This window comes from Magallana gigas, chromosome 1 (assembly GCF_963853765.1).
Source record: "Magallana gigas chromosome 1, xbMagGiga1.1, whole genome shotgun sequence".
In the NCBI taxonomy this organism is placed as follows: Eukaryota; Metazoa; Mollusca; class Bivalvia; order Ostreida; family Ostreidae; genus Magallana; species Magallana gigas.
In genome coordinates this window covers 33048921-33068591 of record NC_088853.1, presented here as the reverse complement: position 1 = coordinate 33068591, position 19671 = coordinate 33048921, and the positions used below count along the sequence as shown (strand labels likewise).

The 19671-nt window shown below is 32.4% G+C and overlaps 1 protein-coding gene across 2 annotated transcripts; it reads right to left on the bottom strand.

Moving 5' to 3' along the window:
- Positions 1–6760: 6760 nt before the first annotated feature.
- On the bottom strand, positions 6761–11025 carry LOC117688697 (receptor-type tyrosine-protein phosphatase T). Of its 2 annotated transcripts, XM_034466920.2 has the most exons (8): positions 10885–11025; positions 10633–10714; positions 9676–9749; positions 9317–9451; positions 9111–9230; positions 8880–9025; positions 8027–8162; positions 6761–7340 (listed from the first exon to the last, which is right to left on the bottom strand). In XM_034466920.2, the coding sequence occupies exons 1-8, from the start codon at positions 10993–10995 to the stop codon at positions 7281–7283; spliced, it is 864 nt and encodes a 287-aa protein (XP_034322811.2). In that variant the 5' UTR covers positions 10996–11025; the 3' UTR covers positions 6761–7280. The 2 variants fall into 2 exon arrangements, with proteins under 2 accessions (XP_034322811.2, XP_065922384.1); XM_066066312.1 differs by lacking the exon at positions 9317–9451.
- Positions 11026–19671: the final 8646 nt, after the last annotated feature.

Genomic DNA, 19671 nt, shown 5'->3' with positions numbered 1-19671 from the left:
TTCTAAGGATAGTCTATACACTAATATTTCTAGACTAATGCTCATGCGCGAATCCTTAAATTTCTTTTCGGGGTGAGAGGGTGGTGTTTCCAATAAATAATTGTTTGGTTTTCCAGATTATATTCAGAGCATAGAAATAATATTGTATTCAAGATTTTGAAGAACAAATATCTGGTCTAATTAACTGATCATTCTTTTACATGCATTTAGCTTGACAATTTATTATAGCGGGGTTTTTAAAAAATGTTTTTACAATCCTTGTTCAATATATTGGATTGTTGTTTTGTTTTGTTTTTTTGTTTAGATCCTTTCACAGGAGAATTTGCAATATTTTAGAAAGACAAAACGGTAAAAGTCATCAGTGCTTTTAAGATACATGTAGGACATGTAATTAGACGCCAGTTTTGTAGAAGAGAAGGTATCCTGGTAAGACTTCTAGTAAAGAAATATTTCACTGAACAAAATATCGTTAAATTTTGTTTGGTCCGATCTATGAATGTTACTTGATCAAACCCAAAATCAACACAAACCAAATATCTGAGATAGTTATACAATCAAACATGAGCAGAATTGGTCTCTTGTAAAAGATTGAAATGTATGAAGGAAGTAAAATAATTCCGTATGAATATACAAAAAAATACTCAAACAAATCATGAACGTCTTTACAGAGTTGAACCGTTTGTTCTATTCCCAAGACTGATTTTATTGAACCCACATGCTATTGTCAAAAACTCACTTTAACAAGCTTTGTGAAAAATGTGTACAGGTTTATTTTTGGATTTTCAAAAACATTTTCGTTATTTTTAGCAAATAAAAAAAATCGTGATAAAATCATATTCGCCTTGATATTGGGCTACTCCAATCAAACTCCCACTTGAACCTATTATTTAACACCATATTTTGTAAAAAAAAAAAAAAATACATAAAAATGTAAATAAAAAAAGAAATCCTTTCATTTTGTTCACGAAGTACATGTACTTGTGAATAAGTGTAATGTTCTGTTCAATACTACGTAGATGCGGGAAACAAACTTCCTGATCTTATACACGTAGGAGTTGTATTTTTATAACTAGTTTCTATCGTCTGGTAAACTAAAACCTACGTACGAACCAATGGATGAAACGTCTTTTAAAGATATTAACTGAACTAATCAAAAGAAGTTAAAATTAATAATTGTAAGTAGGAAGCTTTGCCTAAAATCATCCTTAATAACCATCATGAACGATAATCGACTAAACCTAAAACAAGTAAAAAATTAAAAAAAATAAAAAAAAAAAACCCGCCAAAAAGAAACCAGAAAAGAAGATATGAGTTTTTATCTTATAAACAAATATTGCTGATTCATACGTTAGTCTTACAAATAATTCATTTTTTTGTCATTTTTTTGTCATTTGAGGGACCTTTGTAGATTTCTTCTTTTTAATCATTGAAGGAGACATGGTTAGGCCAAAATATCAATATACCGAGTACACCTCTATGTACATGTATAAAGCTGGCGTTCCTCTGTTGGGTCTAGTAAGCGATTGACAGTAAAGAATGATGTACGTGTATTTGATCAAAAAAATATTGAAATATATAAATCTGCTTTAATTTTATGTTCATACAGACTGCATAACCATTCATAAAAATGGCGCAAACTGCGTACTAAGAAGTTCTATGAACTATATTCACCACTTTTACGACTACGTATTATCCAAAAAACTGTTTTTGTTTACATAAATAAATAGTAAATCAGAAAACAGTATTTTGATTTCATTTTGTAAAGAAAGAAATAAGCATTGCTTTATAAGCATGAACTTTCATATAGAAGCAAAAAGCGTCTGTACACGTAGCATAATGATCAACTCTTTCATTTTTTGACATTCAATATGCAAGAGATAAATTCAGAATATTATTATAATGTCTCCCCCCCCCCCCCCCCCCCGATATATTCTTCAAACAAACAGCTTTTTATACATAAGGGTTACTTAAAAACGTAGACGACAATACATCATCAATTCTGGGTTTGGAAATAATTTACATTTTTTTCCATACTCATACATGTATGGTTTATCACCAAGCATATAATATATACTAGTAACCAGAAATATATATAATTTAACCGTTAAATAATATAATAAGATCTTACCAAAGAATATGAATTTCCAAGTTAAGAAATAAGACAACTTGTCTGAACACTTTTTTCATTGAAGCAACAGGAAGTAATTTTGAGGAGTGACAGCTGTTACATGTAACACTTAGACTGTTTATTTCCTTAAAATTTTTTTTTTTTTCCATAAGCGAATATAATATTATTCTAGAACAACAAACGACCAACTTATTTAAGATTGTTGTTTTATAACGCATATCTTAACAAAAACACCACCTATTATGCTGAATGTATAAAGAAAAGTACTGGTACATGTATGGGATTCGTTTTGTTTGAAGGAAATCAAGATGTTGTTTATGAAATATATTGAAAGTCTATCAATATGGCAAAATGCGTCAGCGCAGGGTTAAATGAAAGGTATAAAAATAGCTGTGGCCTTTTTCAGGCTAAGAAGTTTTTAAGTTAATAGACTAAGGGGTTTTCAGGCTAATTGACAATGCCTTATTCAGGATTTAATTCAGCATTTCTTATTCATTAAATCTTAGCTCTTATTCAGAGCTGAGCAAAGCAACGAAATTCTAAAATAAAAATATTCAGCACTTATATAGACAATAATCACTTGACAAACATAAATCTACATATATAAAATACCACAACTTACACAATTAAAGGATGATAATTAAAGAACTACATTTACATTTATAATAAAAGTATCTTTCGTATTGTTCATTAAACAAATCCATAACATAAAATTTCAATTATTCTATGTTAGCGTAAATCCTTTCCAGTGGGTGTTCTTGACCTTGTGTTATTTGAACCCAGTAAAACGCATACAAATTACATAATTATGTATCTGATAAAAGGCTATAATAGTTTGCGTTTTAAGTAATAAGTGGATTGTATAAAGTAAAGTTACGCAATTAAGAAGGGTGGAGGGAGCAAAGCGACCAAGTCCCTTTTTAATCGCGTATTTCTTAATATAATTTAACTTACTAAGAACATAACCCATTTTTTATTGCCTGATCAAAACGTCCGCGAAAATCAAATATTATATCATTTGATTACGGTTATCTTATCTGACAATTGGAATGTGACTTCGCTGTGAACTTAGAGAGTTTCTTAACAAAACAAATAAGTGTAGAAAGGGCAACGTTCTAATTAAATTTATTTATTGCAGTACTTATTCAATTTAAATTGTATTTCAAAAATATCCATCGTAGGTCGGATTAAGTTTTATTCCTGATAATCAGTTATATGCTTATTTCAATAATTTTCAAGTTAACAAAAATATTTGTTAAGTGTTCAAGAAAATGAGGTTTTCAATTTGTAAAATTTAGCTGCATGCTTTGAGAGTGTTAGTGTTTGACGTAATTTTACCTCAACGCTCAACTGTCTTTCAATTGTTTTCCATGTAAGTAAACGCCCGCCTTAATCTAAAAATATTAACTATGAAATAATATAAAAACATTGGATCGTCCAAGTAAATGTACTTATCTTAATTGCTTATTTAAATTGGATATTATATGAGAGTGGTTATACACTAGTCTTGTCTATCTTAAAGCTTCATTTCAATTATGCACTCAATTGTCAGTAAGAGAGCGCCCACTTTCTGAATGAATAATTGCCTAATCTTAAAGTGGATCAAATGCAGGCACGGTGAATGGTCTATATGAATCCAGAACTTTCTTTTACTAACAGCAGAACCAATCAGGTAAATTAGCCAATGTTTAGAAGTGTGCAGTTTGAACCGGACGCAATGGAAATAAGTTAAACCACCTTGATATTTTAAAACATATAAAGCAAAAAGCAGCAAGGTCATTTACAACGCTAATGCGGTGTTACTTCATATATCAATGCTTGTATGGTTTTTATTTTTTTTAATTTTTGGTTTAAACATCAATACTAATGTGTATTTTTAAGCATGGTTAAAAACATATCATTTTATTTGTCATGGTTAAAAAAGTTTTAACTTGAATTAAAATGGCAACTTGTTTCTGGGTGTTTGAATTAATTCATCCGAAAATATAATCTCAAACTATAATGTGCATCGAAGTTAACAAAATTGTAAGTGTATAAAGAACTGATATTGTATTGCGGACTTTAATCTCATTTTAATAAAGTTTAAAAGTACATTTGCCATGTAATAATGGAGAATGTGTCGTGGTAAAATACTTATTTGCCGTGGTCTGTATCATAATTAGTTCGTGTACTTTAGTTCTCTACCCTTTATAAGCTATACAAATCTTCTGTTTAAATATTTGCCAGAGTCGTGTGAGATTGTACATGAAAGCATTTCTTGTTGTACATAAAATGTTTTGTTTCGAAAATGACTTTCAATTAATAGATATCTATAATGAACCCATTGACTCTTAAAAGCGTGCTATCGTTATGAACAAAATGCATGGACAATATTACCTCTTGATGTTTTTGATATTGATGGTAAAATACCAGTTAAACATTTTAAGTAAATTTTCACAGGTTGCTAGTGGAATCACACACCGACTCTTGAACATATGCGTTGTAGAAGAGACACAGCTTTATAACATCGATATTGATTCAAACAAATAACCAACATTAATTAAGATAAAAAAATAAATATTTGCACACCATTTTTAAAAAACAGTATACTTTGGTAAGTACAGCGGGGGGGGGGGGGGGGGGGGGGGGTGGATGTAATCAAGCCACACCTTTCATGGATTGTCTATTTCCTTCAAACACAAAATTGTAAATTGTTATATACACATAAATGCATACATGTACTGAGCATTGATTTAGTTATACAATATCAGACATTTTGCTGCCGGAACTTACGTTAAGTTCTCCTAATCTATCACAATTTTGCGAGTTGATAAAGAGTGGGGAAAAGTGAAAAGAGCGGACGTAGCGTATAATTAACATCCATAAAACCTACTACATTGTAGCATGTCCATGCATGGATTTAGAGGAGAGAGTCACCACCTCTGCCAAACAATTTTTTTTTCTCAGAGCCACCTCCCCTACGGACAATTTTCTGAAAGCTGGCATCATCCCGTACAGTAAGTGGGCATTTCACACATGTGTATCCATGGTTAATGCGTTGGTATAATTATTCAATAATTTTGTTGATGGGGGGGGGGGGCCCTTCCCTCTAGTTCTACACATATACTGTGGAATCATTTAAATTCGTGGGGCCAAATTTTCGTGGATTATGACCTTTTTGCTCATTTTTGGGGACGTAATTTCGTTGATGCGTCGGTTACTGTTTCAGCACCAAATATGAAGGCCCAAATATGTGATACAGGGTGTTAGCCAGCCCCTTGAAAGAAATCCCATTATAACTGTAATAGATGAATTGTCACGTTTTCGCCAGGCTAGCTAAGCCTCTTTCTGGTCATGTAAACCAAACTCTTTTTAAGGTACTTCACTTCACCGAGACATACTTTTTAAGACACTACGTCACAAGATGGCGATTTAAATGTTTTGTTAAACTGTTTGTATCAATCGATTCAGATGTATATCGTGATAGCTCAGTGGTTAAAGTATGAGGCTTGTGAACCGCAGGTCGTGAGTTCAAATCTGCCTGCGGCTTTTGTTCATGTTTACTGAATGAAATTTTTTGAAAATATCACTTTTTATCTAAAATTGCACATTGTTTCGCCTATTTGACACATATACTTCTTATCCATCATGCCATCTATCATAATTGTGTAATTTTCTGCCGATTTGAGAGAATATTTCAAGGTGTAGTGAGGTACCTTAAAGGTCGACTGGACTATCCCGAGGCCCCAATTTTCACCTGATATGAAGGCACAAATATGAGATATAGTGTGTTAGCCAGCCCTTTGAAAGAAATCCCGTTATAACTGTTTTTGACGAAATGTCGCTAGCAAAGCGTCTTACTGGTATTGAAAAATTATGTCAATGTTTGGTAAGGTGAACAAGTTATAATTTTTACTATATAACTGTTTTTCATCAATTAAAAAGGGAAGTTTATATGGAATTTTGAATTTACTTTTTTAGCATCCTTACGGAAATTTGAATAGCGAACCAACCACAGAATTCTATTTGCTATTTGAATAGTGAATAGCGAAAAGCAAATAGGTCTCCAACTTCTGAATGCCATAAAAACATGGTTTTTTTAATGTCTGTAATGCCATTAAGTAAAACGAGACAAACATAGTTTTCTACACTAACAATACTGCAACCTTAAAACTACAGAGATTTATGTATACGGATATTATCACAAAGGCATAATACACTTTTTTGAGATAAATCTTACGATTATTCTATTTGTTTGTTTTTTTATAGATTTCGTTTACATTATTTAGAACTTCATATTTCAGATTTATTTTGGTTCTCAGTTATCATCGTTTTTTTTTTTAATTTATTTTTGTTTATCAATTATAAAAAGATATATCATATTAACAAACTATTTCAACACCTACTGCCAAATGAATATGATATGTGTGTTGACTGGAAACGATGAACGGAATTTTTATGAAAAATTGTAGTAAAGTGATATATAAGGACTTGAAATGACTCAGATGAATGCACATGTTTACCCTTCATACATTTTTAAAGAATTATTTTAGAACTAAAGCAACTCTAAAAAGAATTTAAAAAAAACAACACTAAAAGGATAATGTTTCAGGTTTTTTTTGTTTTTTGTTTTTTTGTTCAAGACTTGTTGACAGACTTATACTAGGTCATTTTAGTGCTTAATTACACACAGATATAATGTTTATGTGTATACATGTACAAAGCTTTAAATGGGAAAAATAAAGACGTTTTATTTATGTCATCTGTCATAGTTACTGTGGAATCATTTGAATTCGAGGTGGCTCAATTTTCGTGGTATTCGTGGGTAGCCCTCACCCACATATTTACATCCTCCACAAAAACTACTTTTAGTTTTCATACTGAAACTGAAATCTGACGCATCCACGAAATTACATCCCCACGAATAAGGAAAATCTAACAATCCACGAAAATTGGCCCCAACGAAATTAAATGATTCCACACTATATCTAATAATGATGAATCATTTATCAAATGCAAGACTTTCACATGCAGGACCGTACTGGTACGTTTGAACTACGTGTTTCAAGAGACTCTAAACACACGTTGTATGTGTGGTTTTAAATACGTGCTGTCACTTGCATTCAGCTTATCTAAGCACACCAGTCCAACGTTCACTATTGTAGTAGGTATTTCAGCTAGCATTTGACTCTATGTATGTCATCAAAGCGTCATGTATCATGGCATATTCTTCCTGTAATTAAAATATATATTATACGATTTACCTTGTTTATTACCTTGCAAATAAAAACAAACTATTTTATTTCATTAATGCTCGATTTTAGCTCTTGGTTACTTTTAACTATTTATATACCTATTTTTGTTAAAGAAAATATCGTCAAAGATAACAGAATTCAAGCAAATAATTGAACAATATTGAATTCGTAGGTCCACAAGAAATACAGATTGTTTTCAAAGTGAAGAATAATAGAAAAATATAGGTTGTCAGGATTAAACATATTGAAAACAAAAACTAATTCAACCACATTTTCTTTTCAAACATTTATTGTTAACCAGCTTTTATTCGCGTGCTGTAAATTTTTGCGATGTTTGTGACAGTCTCATCGTCGCGAATATTTCTCGCTGCAAACCAGTCCTTGTTGTATGGTTGTATAACAACACGGGTCTAGATATGACTTTGATGTGAAGATTTGCCGTTGCGAGGCAGTTTTTGGGGTTCAACGCTAAATAATTGCCGTGCATAAAAGTTGGTGTACAGAAATCACAGGTTTTTATCAGTTTGCTCAGAGTATGACAAAAAGAATATTTTATAACAAAACATTATAATTAAATTGAATAGACATAAACGATTGTTTTTATCTTACATCTACAACATCAACATTTGTTTACAGAAAAAAAATGTATGTTAATATTGTTTACCAAGGTTGAGCACAGTTCAGGACGTCGTGTTTGTAGGAGTCTGACCACAGAGAACACGTCCATCTCCTCGTCCATTGTCAGTTGTTGTATCAGGTTGTATACAGCACAGAACACACCGCACAGAGCGGTCCCATCTCTAGCAATACCAAAAATAGAACATTGCAAATTTAAGGTTATTTTTTCAATATTCATGAGACCAAATATTTGTATTGTAGTCAGAATCGCCTTTAAAAAATACTGAATGCATCGGAACCATCATTTAAGATATAAAAAGTTGACATGACTAAAATAAACGCATCGTCTAGATCGTTTGTCGCCTTTGTAACAAAGGCTCAACAGATTAACAAATTATATTATTATACTTTTATGTTAAATACTGAAATCTGATTGGTTTAGGCGCAGTTGGTAATCCGTTCTATTACCCTCAGCGTTAGCAACACACTTGGCAACAGGTAACACAACGAATTATTACATGCTCGTAAATTATGCGCGTACGGTTCGCCGTAGAATTCAGTTCATTTCTATATAAAAGCAGTAAAATTTTCATTAAAATAAGACACTCAGCATAATAAAATAGATAGTGCCTGTTTGTGAGGGCAACTGTTGAAATTGAAACCCCTCGAAAACCATTGTCAACCTCCGCTTCGCGTCGGTGACAATGGTTTTCGAGGGGTGTCAATTTCAACAGTTACTCTCACAAACAGGCACTATTTATATAATGATTCATGGTGTCTTCATGCTTAAAAGAAATGCATGTTAGGCATTAAGATTTGAAAAGGATGTTATTGACACACCTTTAATTATGTATGTTTATGGATAACTCAACTAATTTAAGATACGTTATATGCATTACCTGCTGACAACGGTGATAGGGTTTTGTGTTTTTACGCTTTGTACAAAAGACACTAAACTAAGAATTTGTGAAGCTGTTTGGGAATAATCCTTTGTGAGGGTGAACATCGGCTCAACTATTTCAATAGACCATGGTCCATCAGAACACTAGAAAAAATAAAGAATGGACTGTTCAAATTTTTCAAAGAATATGTCTAACATTAGATTTCATAGAACAAAAATATTTTTTTACCTCTTCTTTGACAGTCTCAATTTCGCTGCGTTTAATTTCCGTTATACGTTCTTGATATAATTGAATCGTGTAGGGTGTCAAAGTTCTATGTTGTGTTGCCGTCGGTAGCCATTCATATGCCTGTTTCATAGAAAAATCAACCCAAAGTTAGTACATGCGTTTCATCCGGTCGAAAACAAATTTAAAATCCCCCCCAAAACACTTACGTATTTAACATTGCAGAGGGGTTCCATACAGACAACTATATCGGATTCGTAATCAGTAATAAGTCGTATAAAGTCTACAGAATTTCCTGTTGTTTGATAATGGGTGATGATAAAAGCGTTCAAATGGGTAAAAGACTAAAGAAAAATTTACATAAAATGTAAACAGAATATCGACTAAAAAGTAAATACATTATGAATAATGTATATGACATGTGGTGATAACAAAAACTGTTCAAAATCAAAAGCATTCAAATGGGTTACTGCCTTAACATGTAAGGGAAAATGAGTTTTGTAAGAAAATGATCTGTATGAAATAATCTTAGCAACTTTTATCGTTTAAATCAAATTAGTAAACTTACCGGTAAGGATATGGCATTGATGTAGTTTTCACGTTCTGGAACACTTGACGTCAGGAACAAAGCATATTGGTCAACTAAAACATATAAATGATATCTCTTAATTTGCATGATTTTTTTACTCAGTTGTGTATTTAAAAAAAAAAGAAGATATTCATGTACATTTACATAAAATATCAACGCAATATTGAGTTAAAAAGTGAATACATTATAGAAACAGATATAAATTTAGATACCCATGCATCTTATGATACATATTTTTCTTAAAATCAAAATTAGACACATGAAAAAACTACACAATACAAAAGGTTAAAACTCGCGGTAAGCTTGACTTTTTTTCTATAACAAATATTATACCTGAATGTTTGCTTGACACCTGAAACTTTGTCCTTTAAACTATAGACTTTCAATCAAAACATGGATGTATGTTTTCAGACTTTAATAATACAAAAATTTATATCCTCTTAATCTGCGCCTAATACTTCCGATATGCGACAAATCTTGACGGGGGGTTGCATATAGTTATATCAAAATACGAGTTATCAATACCGAAAATAGTACTGATATGCATATTGAAAAGGCCTCACTCTTTCACGTTTAGGAAACATGCTAAATATCTACGGCATGATAATAAACATTTACACCACATTTATCATCAAGTCATATAGTATGAAATTACTACATATATATCCTGTGCAGTCGGGCTTGAATTAACATTATAACTTTTTCTCTCTTTGGCTCTTTGCTGAATTTTTCAAGCAAAAGAAAGAGAACTCCAAATGAAAACGTCATTTTAGTTGAATCAGTTGAAGGACCAACTACGAGACAAAGGGAAAGAAAAATGATTTAACTTTTAAAAAATTAAGTTTCACGCATCAAGCTAAGCATACAAGCATAGTAAAGTCTTGGTGCAATCCATTCGGTAATAATTATAATGCAAAATGGAAAGATTTTACTTACGAGCGCAAATTGACGTAGATGCTTGTGTTAGTGCCATTTTGTAATCGTTTTTTGAGTAACAGTGTCGAATTGAAAGAAGCTTCTAAAAATATCAAACCAGAACACCTCTAAACATGCACATATTTAAAATCATTGCTTAATAAAGAAATGTTTATCGCTGTTGCTATTTTTCATGACTGTTCTTGTAAGTTATCAGAATTTGATTAACGAATATACCTGAACATACCGGATACAATTCAATCATTTACAAACCTGAAACTCTTTTTTCACTCTTGAGACAAACGCTTGATGATCACGTTTAGGTAATTGTAAAGATTTTTGATAATCGATTGATGTTTGGACGCCAACTGGGGCTTTAAACATTTCGTTTAAAGTCAAAAATATTGTCTTGTATTGTTCCTGTAAAAAAAAATTGAAAATATCTAATGCCAGAAGGGTCGAAATGGCGTTTAAGTTGTACTCATCCAAAATTTATCCTTATTTAGTTTAATTTGGTTAAGAAAATTTGGTCGAAATTACGTTTCTTTTAAATATACAATGTACATGTATATTATGATTTATCATATACACTAAAGTTAATTTAAATCAAAGCTGAACACGACTTCTAAATGGACACCTGCCTGAATCATGTTATATAAAAGCCTTTGATTTTGTTGCACTTTATTTCACATCTGTACCTTGTGTGCGACGTGTTAAATACGTTTGTTTGACAAATGTCTGCACTTGTATTGTCGTTATACGCGTGCATTTTCTTGATACATCTGTAAAGATATTGCATTGACCATCATAATTGATGTTCTGAATCTTCCTCTGCATATGTACTGCATTTATCTGGTAAGTTGTTGCGTCTAAATTACAAATGTAAGCGACGTAAAAACTACGTCCATACAGATGAGATCTACTATGCAAACTTAAAGTGTTTAGTTCCTTATATATGTGCTGTGAGGAAAGCGGCAAACACCAAGAACTATATCTGGCTATTTACAAGTCGTTTTGATTTTTCTACATTGCAGTTTCTGTTTATGCACCCACAAGATTAGCTTTTTTGAAAGCTAAGAAACTCAGCCACTGGAATATACATTTTAGGTATCAAGAGACTACACACTGTACATGTATAAAAATACAAGATATAAATAATAATATGCAGATGTACATATATTTTTATAACTGTATGTGAGGAGGCGAGTGTGTAGAAGTCTACACATATACAATGCAGTTTGACCTAAAACTGACCAGTTTCATAACTTTTTCCGAATTTCACTAACACGGACTGTCTAGTAATTCCTTCCCAGATTTCCAATTTACGCAAGCGCATTTGAAGTTTCACTATAACTTAATAAATCAGTCCGAAATCTGACTATAATCACTGCATAGCAGCCCCTGTAGTGATGTACGTAAGCCCTGCACATTAGATTCACAATAGCCCTTGCAGTTATGTGCGTAAACACATGAAACTGGTTCCCCAACCAGTTTAAATAATGTATATTTCTGCTAATAGGGGGCAGTTATTCGATGCACCGGAAGTAGAAGTCTAACGTCAATAAAGCGCTGAGCTATGCTTAGCGCTTTAAAAATGGTATTCATTGTATTACATTACATGTACTCAAAAAAAACTTTTTTTCTTTAATTCTACAAATTGAGATCACAATCATTAGAAAAAATGTACTTTATGGTTTATCATTTAATACATCAACTAAAGCATTTTAATACACACACATATATATATATATATATATATATATATATATATATATATATATATATATATATATATATATATATATATATATATATATATATATATATATATATATATGACCTATCCTTAAGGATGCAAAAGAAATAATTCTCAAATATAAAAAAAAGGATGGGGCTTACCGATCTGTGAGTTATAACCCGGGGCTCTATTCGAGACCTGTCCTAATAAGGCTCTATGCCTATATCATATGTACAGGGATGTATCCCTGCAGCCGACACAAGCAGCTGCAGCCAGGTACACCCATTTAATAAAATATCATGAAATATTAACGCCCTATTTAAGATACAAACACTGTGCAGTCGTATTAAAGCTGGCATAAATTCATAAATACACATTTTTTCCCTTTTATCTCCGACTACCGCCATATTAGTTGTCGATTTCTATTGTTCTGCTCATCGCTACACACCCCCCTATATAAAGCCGAGAGCACTATTCATGCTTCACCGCATTCAGGAATTTTAAACAATTTTACAACACTATCATTCGGGTCTGCTGAAATGCAAAACCCCGTAGACTTCTTTATATTTAGTCGTGTATTTATATCAGCTGATAAGCTAGGAAGGACGTTCTAAAGAACGATTAATGATAATGTGTAATGCTTCTAAAAGAGAATCGCTTGAACCCTGAGGTATATATAAATATACAGCATAAAGTGAATCGAGGATATTTTGGGACAGAATATAGTGGTCAATGCATGTACTGTTAATTTTGAGGAAATAGATATTCTTGAATAAATAATCTAATATTGCTAATCTTTCAAAAAAATTAAAAAGGTACATAAAGTATATTGTTTTAGCATGATTAACAACTCTATGAGGTAAATAACATTAGATAAAATTTCCCGTTTCCCCTTCCGTTCTGCTTTCCGTTCCGTTTTCCGTTCCGCGTTTTAGCAACATCCATGTATGTATACACATGAACCCATCTAATCGAAGAGCTGGGTAACACTAGTACCCGCTTATGAGACATGCAGACCTGTGTTGTGTACGTAACTTCAGACAAAGATCAGTCATTTGTAACATGCATGTATTTTTATGACCTATTCTTCAAATCCACTTGCACTATTTTATTAGATGAATAACAGTTTTAAGGTGGTGCAGGACACCTGCATATTGTGATGTACATGTATACTTTTTATTGAGATAAACAATAAAGTATATTAAGTATTGATTAAATATTTCCACCCCCCCCCCCCAATAATGTTACCTAACATTGAAGCGCAATGGGTTTGACCGTTTACATGTCTGTAAGAGCATTGGGGTCCGAGGTGTATTTTTGGAAATTTTACAATTGATATAAATGAATTTTCATGGGGAGGGGGGGGGGGTATGGACCCCTCACTCCCACCTCTTCTCTAAATCTGTGGACACGATGATGTTTATGTAGGCACACAGAAGCAAATCTAAAACCGGCAACCGCTTCGGGGAGGGGGCATTATTTAATTTTTAATTTTGTTTGTAATAATTATGTAGACCATTATACTTTCTAGGACATAACATGTTAAGATTATTGATTAACTGAAAATTCACTGCAAACAGTTCTACCCTAAATTGCACATAAAGTGCTGCTCATGTCACGATGTGTATTATCATATGGGAAGGGATCTCATCCTTCAGTTATGAAAATTATAAATTTTAATTGTATTACCGGAGCTTGCATATAGCCTTCATTTTTAATTAAACTGATACAAAACAGTGTTATTTAGGGGCAATCACATGGTGCGGGTATTACTGTCTAATGACAGCATCTAGTTTCAAATGTCTTCACCTTATCCGGGTGTGTTTATGTCTGCTGCAATGCAAAACTGCCGTACGCAGGTATGTTCAGAAAGCAAGTGGACGATTTAGCGCCTAAGTTCGATCGTGATACGTAAAATCCTACGATTACGTTACTGTTTTGATTCAGACCAAAAATTTATTATTTTCCGATAAAATAGATGCACTTCCATCATACGGCTCTACCTAACGCGGGGGACTCTGCCAAACACAGAACAGCGTGGAACGGTCAAACTTGTTACTTAATATTTTTGTTTACAAAATTTATCGACGAATTGATGTTAAAATACCAACAGCAGAAAACAATTCTTTCTCAATGTGTAAACATTTTGCAATAGCTGACAGGTTGATCATCTCCTTATGATTTAAACTTGTAATAAATTTGTATTAAACATTTTATGAGCGAGTATGTGGGGGGAGTAAAGAACTTGTCTTTTCCGTATTAACCGCTCCGCGTTTAACAGAGTCCTCCACGTTCGAAAGAGCCATACAATGGGGGTGTTTAATAAGTAATATTTTTTTAATCGCGGAATTACATGCATCTTCGATTCCATATGCTTCCTTAAAACTCTTGCGTACTATTGGTTGTGTATTGAAACCTGAAGAGGTAAATGAAGTGATCGGTACAAAGCAGATAATATGGACATTTTTCATTTTACTGGAAAAGCGTAGTTTGGAAACAGTGGTATTTAAGATTATTGAAGTATCAAAACTCGTCGATAAACATGGCGGTTTATTTCAGTCAAGTCAGTTTTATCAGAGGTATGAATTACAATTTATATTTCATAACAACTGGAAAAACCATACTTTGTGGATGTGTATATATATATATATATATATATATATATATATATATATATATATATATATATATATATATATAATGCATTTGTTATGCGACTGAAAACGAAAAAAAAATCAAGTTTTGAATGAATTTTTAAAAAAATGCTCTTAATTTACTACAATAAAATGACCAATACATATCAACTTGTTAATGTTAACATAAACATATATTTACATTCCAGATATTTTTTGCATGTAAAGTGTGTGAAAAGATATTGCAGTTTTAAGTCTGTAACACACACAGGGTACTTAAGGCTTAGAATGACTAGTTTTATTATGACGTCAAACGTTGAACGCTGTAAAATGCAACGTCACAAGCGAGAATTAAAGTTCATGTTTGTGGCTGTTACAGTGGCTCTTCCATTAAATTGACCGTACTCTTAGGATAAAACAGAAATTTTGCCTTATAAATCACATTTGCAGTCAAGGCAAGAAGTTAAACAAGTATTTCTTTTAAAGGAATGATCGGCAATAATGATATATAGATAGCTAGAAGCAATCAACATGATCACTTGATGTAAAATAATTAAAAAATACTGTATTTTTACAAAATATAGAATATTTTGAATCTGTACACCATAATTTCATCATTATAAACCGTCAACAAATTTTATTTTGAAATAAATTTGGGGAAAGCCGTTCGTAAACTACTTGTCTAGTTTTGTATTTTTAACGTAATTAATAAATGTTGATGTATCTTCTTCTTCTTCAGAATACTAGGTAGGGCTCTTCAAAGAGCATTAACACACATACACAGAAAGAGTTGCATAAAAATACGACTGAAAAACATTGAATGCCATCATAACTTGCTATTGAGGTCGCATTATGATGCAACCTTGTTTATAAATCCGTCTTCCTAGCTACTATTATGCAACAGCAATAGATCGAGGTCAGTTCATGGAGCATCTTCTTATGATCAAGGTCAGTTCATCGAGGTCAACTGCACTACTGAATGAATCTTTCGATCGAAATTCTTACGCGTGAGACAAAATGTACATTCTTGAATTAACTGTATTTTATGTACATTTGCATCTCGTAAGGTAAATGAATTGAAAAAAACCCTGAGTAAAATGTTATATAAGTACTAAACCAAACTTCAAGTTTTTATAAGAACTACTTATTCAAGCGGAATGTGTGCGCACGTGGAAGCATTTGCCGGATGCCTCATATGGACACAACAGTGATCGGCCGAAGCCGATCACAAAAAGATGATTAAATTCTTGATAGACAACATCTATGTAGTTTTTGAAAATCAGGTCTTCCAGTAATCTGTTGGAATTCTCGTGGATACAAATTGTGCCCCATTGTAAGCAGACATACTTTTGATTTCAAATGAAGCAGAATGTATTCAAAAACTTATACGTGAAAAAAACACTCGCTGTGGCCTTCATCTTAACATTCAAGCATATCGACGACATATTATTAATTAATATTTTTGTGTTCCAAACTTACGTAGAAACGATCTATCCCAGAGAACTCAAAAAATACTACAGAGGTTGCGCCATCTGTTTCATATTTGGATTTCTTCATGGGGGGGGGGGGGGGGGGGGGAGGGGGGGGGATTGATGGTATTCTAACACCAAAACTTTATGATAAAATTGATGACTTACATTTTTTTGTTGTCAATTTTTTAAAACTTATGTTCCTTCATCACTTATATATATATTTTTTGTCTCTCAGTTAATTTTATACGTAAGGACATGCTCTACATATGAACAGTTTCTGATATGAAGCAATCTATCAGAAAGTGTTGATAAAACAGGACTATCAGCAATATCGATTGAAGTAATCTTTTCATGTGTTCTCTGGTCGATACAACAAACCTTATCAGTGAATACAATCCTACACTGGGTCGTCATTAATCACCCTAATTGTCTACGGAGTTTGCTGTTTTCCGGATTACGACAAAGAACACGGCTGGTATGGCCGGTCAACAGGGAATGCTCATTCCTCCGTGGCACTTGATCCTACCTCTGTTTTTTAAATGTTTTTTTTTAAATTCGTCTCCTGTTTTGTATTTTTCCTTTAGACTTTTTAGATTTTGAACACTGTTCGTTATCACCACCTGTGATGTTTATCGGCAAAAGTAGTTTTTAATCGTTTTTAATATTATCTGAGTACAACTTCGAGTAATATAAAGCTTAAACAAAACTCCATATGACCTGTATAAAACAAGGTCAAGTTATATTCTTTTTGCACACAAATTCATCGGTAAAATCCACTATACAGTCAAAGGCAACTGATATAATATATTTCTTTCGTTAAAAAAATATATCCTCTAATTGAACACAAGAAAGACAAAGATGATCGCAAAATAAAATCACCGAAGAGTTTCAAGCAAGAAAACCCAGCTAAATGTGAACCCCCCCCCCCCCCCAAAAAAAAAAAAATAATAAAGATGGTGGCGATATGTATATTATTACGTAGAGCGTATACATTTTATTCTTTAATTAAAATCATAAATATTAAACTAAAGTATATACTCTCTGTCAATATTTAAATGAAACATAGAACTCTGAGACGTTCTGTATGCAAACAGCCACAGCATCATGTTTTTATTTACATTTGTTAAATCAGGCAGATCATGTTTCGTTTCTAAAAGATATATTTTGCTTTCTAGTTCTATATGAATTCAAATAGACAGTTCTTGAAGTTTGTCACATTTCATTTTTAATTTTATCTTGCATTGTCTATTCAGCACTAAATACAAAAAAAATATGTAAACACAATTTATATCGACAGCCTATTGCCGAACGTTTTTAAAGCCTAACAAATGTAACTATACTCAGTAAAATCCGGCTTTATTTTCAGCTTTTAAAAGGTTCGGCATTTAAATGCCGAGTTCGGCAACAACCGTATGGATTTGAATTTTTAGGAGAGCAAGTAGCACGCAGAGTTTTACACGTAACCATACGAGCACAAAAGTTAATGTAAGTAAAGGAGATTTTGAATGAACGCTTCTTTTTTTAGTCCCCTACCGAATGGGACTATAGCTTTCTTATGCGTCCGTCAATCTGTCCGTCAGTCTGTCTGCTTCTCCCACTTCAGTTTTCCACACTTTTTTCTTCAAGCGTTTGAGGAATAACATGAAACTTGTTAAACAGCTTCAAAATGTCAAACAGCATATATAGTTTACTTTTGTAGCGTCTGGTTGACATATTTTTTTACAAACAACAACACAAAATCAAAGTACTGAAAGAACTGGAAAGCGCTAACCTAGCTTGGTTCTAAAAAAAAATAATTTGTGCAAGCTTAGTTAGAAATGAGACTTATCGACATAATGTTAATTAATATTAATTGAAAATATCTAATCCCAGAAGGGTCGAAATGGCGTTTAAGTTGTACTCATCCAAAATTTATCCTTATTTAATTTAATTTGGTTAAGAAAATTTGGTCGAAATTACGTTTCTTTTAAATATACATTGTACATGTATATTATGATTTATCATATACACTAAAGTTAATTTAAATCAAAGCTGAACACGACTTCTAAATGGACACCTGCCTGAATCATGTTATATAAAAGCCTTTGATTTTGTTGCACTTTATTTCACATCTGTACCTTGTGTGCGACGTGTTAAATACGTTTGTTTGACAAATGTCTGCACTTGTATTGTCGTTATACGCGTGCATTTTCTTGATACATCTGTAAAGGTATTGCATTGACCATCATAATTGATGTTCTGAATCTTCCTCTGCATATGTACTGCATTTATCTGGTAAGTTGTTGCGTCTAAATTACAAATGTAAGCGATGTAAAAACTACGTCCACACAGATAAGATCTACTATGCAAACTTAAAGTGTTTAGTTCCTTATATATGTGCTGTGAGGAAAGCGGCGAACACCAAGAACTATATCTGGCTATTTACAAGTCGTTTTGATTTTTCTACATTGCAGTTTCTGTTTATGCACCCACAAGATTAGCTTTTTTAAAAGCTAAGAAACTCAGCCACTGGAATATACATTTTAGGTGACAAGAGACTACACACTATACATGTATAAAAATACAAGATATAAATAATAATATGCAGATGTACATATATTTTTATAACTGTATTTGAGGAGGCAAGTGTGTAGCAGTGTACACATATACAATGCAGTTTGACCTAAAACTGACCAGTTTCATAACTTTTTCCGAATTTCACTAACACGGACTGTCTAGTAATTCCTTCCCAGATTTCCAATTTTCGCAAGCGCATTTGAAGTTTCACTATAACTTAATAAATCAGTCCGAAGTCTGACTATAATCACTGCATAGCAGCCCCTGTAGTGATGTACGTAAGCCCTGCACATTAGATTCACAATAGCTCTTGTAGTTATGTGCGTAAACACATGAAACTGGTTCCCCAACCAGTTTAAATAATGTATATTTCTGCTAATAGGGGGCAGTTATTCGATGCACCGGAAGTAGAAGTCTAACGTCAATAAAGCGCTGAGCTATGCTTAGCGCTTTAAAAATGGTATTCATTGTATTACATTACATGTACTCAAAAAAAACTTTTTTTTCTTTATTTCTACAAATTGAGATCACAATCATTAGAAAAAATGTACTTTATGGTTTTTCATTTGATACATCAACTAAAGCATTTTAATATATATAAATAAACATATATATATATATATATATATATATATATATATATATATATATATATATATAT